Source organism: Apis dorsata, unplaced genomic scaffold (assembly GCF_000469605.1).
Source record: "Apis dorsata unplaced genomic scaffold, Apis dorsata 1.3 scaffold_604, whole genome shotgun sequence".
Classification (NCBI taxonomy): Eukaryota; Metazoa; Arthropoda; class Insecta; order Hymenoptera; family Apidae; genus Apis; species Apis dorsata.
In genome coordinates, this window is record NW_006263804.1 from 166,559 (window position 1) to 168,009 (window position 1,451).

The 1,451-nt window shown below is 36.5% G+C and overlaps 1 protein-coding gene across 1 annotated transcript in view; it reads left to right on the forward strand.

Annotated features, from left to right (window-relative positions):
• Positions 1 to 1,451, forward strand: part of LOC102672220 (dipeptidase 1-like) — a 160,109-nt gene that overhangs the window by 105,587 nt on the left and 53,071 nt on the right. The window contains exon 5 of the mRNA XM_006621200.2: positions 1,331 to 1,445. Within this exon, the coding sequence (XP_006621263.2) occupies positions 1,331 to 1,445 (115 nt within the window). The remainder of the gene's footprint in view (positions 1 to 1,330; positions 1,446 to 1,451) is intronic.

Here is a 1,451-nt window from a genome sequence, read left to right on the forward strand (position 1 = left end):
CCTCGCTTCCAATGTTGCCCTAAACTGGCAGTGCTACCCGCCGAATTACCAATGCGGTGAAAGGACCGACGATTTCTGCGCGAAACTCGATGATTCGTTCGTTATTTCGTTGGAAATTCGATTACGCGGTTGTAAAAAATAGGATGGAATTTATGCTTTCACGTGTTTATCTCGAAATATTATCTCCAATATCTATTACAATATACATCGATAATACTGAAAATAAAGTGAAGTTAGCTGTTTGAAATTACGGCGACTTCAAATTTTTAGAATAGAGTTTAACGATGGTTTAAAATTGAACACTTTTTTTTTAAAGTTAGAAGGATTGAGTGAAAATTGGAATTATTGGGGGGAAAATGGTAATTGGTGTTTCATCATTATCGTTTTGGATTAGCTTTGATCATAGAGATGTATTAACAGTATATAAAAGTAAAATGCAAACAGTTATCCAGTGTGTCCGTATCTTGAAAATTTATTTTTCGTTCCCTGTCTGCGGTATGTAAATGGAATTTGGCTGGGAAATAAAACCGTTATGGTTGGAAATAGAAAAATAGAGTCGTGTGGGAATTGGTTTGCTGTCAGCAGTGATGCTTCGTTTACTTGTTTCCCGAAATTGATATTGGAGCATATGAAACTAGTGAATCTGAGCGTGTCTACCAAGGAATATTGTACGATAGAAGCTTCGAAGAAACAAAAGAAATTATAAATAATCACAAGAACCATTCCAATTTTAAAATTTTTTTCAAAAACGATGATTGATAAATAATTGATAAAAATTTAAAAATCTCTGATTACTTACTTAAATAAAAAAAATATAAAATATAATATTCTAAAATTATTATAAACAACTTGGGATTATCTCGAGGGGATATCACGACGTGTATCATCGTTTACACGAGATTGGCACGAGATCGTTTCCAACTTGCTTGCTATATCGAGAGAAAGAATGATCTGCTTCGTGTCATCCAGATAAAAGTTTCCTCAGAGTGTTGGTAAATGGTGGAAGGATTTGAGGACACGCGTGGTGAACCCACATCTCAATGTTACTCTACTTTATAGGAGTTGGAATAAGCGCGAAGAAAAGTTGCACAGTGTCTGCAATGCGATTCTCGAGAACATCTCCTCGATCACTATTACATTTTTTTCTACAGTATTCTATTTTCTTTTCTAATCGAACGATGATGATCGTTTGTTTCATTTTAATTCTACTTCCTCGTATTTATTTATTTTTATAAATTCTAGATTCTGTCTATAAGAATGATAATGATCGTGAACGAAATGAAAGGACACGCGTGACGATAATAATTTAGAGGGTGTGTTTCCGTTGCAGACGACGTGCCTAACAGAACTGCCAGACGTGGCACCGTGCAACGGCACAGTGCGACTGCCACCACCGTGCGAGGATTCGCCGAGCAGCGGTAGCAGCAAAGATCGGAGGGAAGAGAGTCCTC